Source organism: Nematolebias whitei, chromosome 1 (genome assembly GCF_014905685.2).
Source record: "Nematolebias whitei isolate Nwh7 chromosome 1, NemWhi1, whole genome shotgun sequence".
NCBI classification, from domain to species: Eukaryota; Metazoa; Chordata; class Actinopteri; order Cyprinodontiformes; family Rivulidae; genus Nematolebias; species Nematolebias whitei.
The window spans coordinates 21,844,065-21,845,462 of NC_056498.1; the positions used below are offsets into that span (position 1 = coordinate 21,844,065).

Genomic DNA, 1,398 nt, shown 5'->3' on the forward strand with positions numbered 1-1,398 from the left:
AACATGTGTGAAGTACCTGTTCTTGGCTGATGCAGCACGGTCTCTTTGGCGGCGGTTCTTGAACCAGTTCCCCACTTGCGTTGGTGTGAGTCCTGTGGCTTGGGCTAAGTGGCGTTTCCTGGATGGGTTGGGGTAGGGATCTTGGAGGTACCATTCTCTTAACAAGCTGCGAGTTCTTTCCTGCAGAAGAATTTCACAAGAAATCTCCATTTTAGCCTTTATTTCAGTATTTATCACAAGTCAGAGTTTGTTTTATTTCCAAGTTAAAAGATCTAACAGCATCATATGGTGTCTGTGCTGCTGTAATCTTATCCCTCTTATATGCCTCTGTGTATAATCAGACTGGATTATTAACAGACTATTTGCATTAGAAGCATATGAGCGTGTATATCCGCTGAAAGGGATCACGTTGGGTATTAATGAGCTTCTGGGCTGGTCATTACTCTTGAGGTTTGGAGTTAAAGAGTATTTGATTATCATCCATACTTCCAGCTACCACAAGAGGGAGATCGAAAGAGGCTAACAGACAACTGGAGTAACTAATTGATAAACCAAGACATGCTGTTACTGTTCTGTTAACTCCTAATTAAATAATGAGGCGGAGGCGTTAGACTAAAAAAAATGCTCAACTGTCCCTAGAGATCAAGACATTGCAGCTTCTCAGGTTATTTTTATAGGTAAAAATAAAAACCAATAGGGAATGTTACAGAAATATATAGGTTTTAGTCAGTTTTAGTCCTGGTCATGGGATAATTTGACTAATCTGAGCATATATGTGTGATAGAATAATCATAAAATACATTTTTGGATCACATTATTAGCAATAAAGCTACAAAGTTGACATATTTGAACGCCATAATCAGTTTATCTGAACTTCTACAACTAAAGTTGGAGTTTTCTGATCATTTTTCCAACTTTCATTGTGCAGAGTAATTTTTATGCAGCAGTTCGTCTTCAGCAACATGTTGAACATGTGCAACTGCACCGTCTTATTTAAATTTTATTTTGCACTTATTTTTTACTGTGTATATAATATTGTGTCTGTTTATATGCTAGACTATGGAAGGTGACCTTGAGTGCCAAGAAAGACACATACAAATAAAATGTATTATTATTATTAACATTATTAACAGCATTTTAAAGCATACAGGAGATAAGTGTAGGACATCTTTGATCTTAAAGTGAAACAACAAAGCTATTAGTTTTAATTGAAGGCAGAAGGATAACTGCAGCACATTAAGAGCTCAAGCTACATCAGACTAAAAATCACCTTCGCAAAAGAAAAAACAAGTTTTACAATATTTAAGGGATGTTTTGGATTTTAAATGTGATGCTACATCTGTGTTTCCCAAAAACAAAGGACACAGGTTGCGCTACACAACACAGGTTTTAGTTTGC

At 36.4% G+C, this 1,398-nt stretch overlaps 1 protein-coding gene across 1 annotated transcript in view; it reads right to left on the minus strand.

The window, feature by feature from the left end:
• The window catches only part of six7 (SIX homeobox 7), a 4,171-nt gene that overhangs the window by 1,341 nt on the left and 1,432 nt on the right, over nt 1-1,398 (minus strand). Inside the window, exon 2 of the mRNA XM_037683027.1 lies at nt 17-180. Within this exon, the coding sequence (XP_037538955.1) occupies nt 17-180 (164 nt within the window). The remainder of the gene's footprint in view (nt 1-16; nt 181-1,398) is intronic.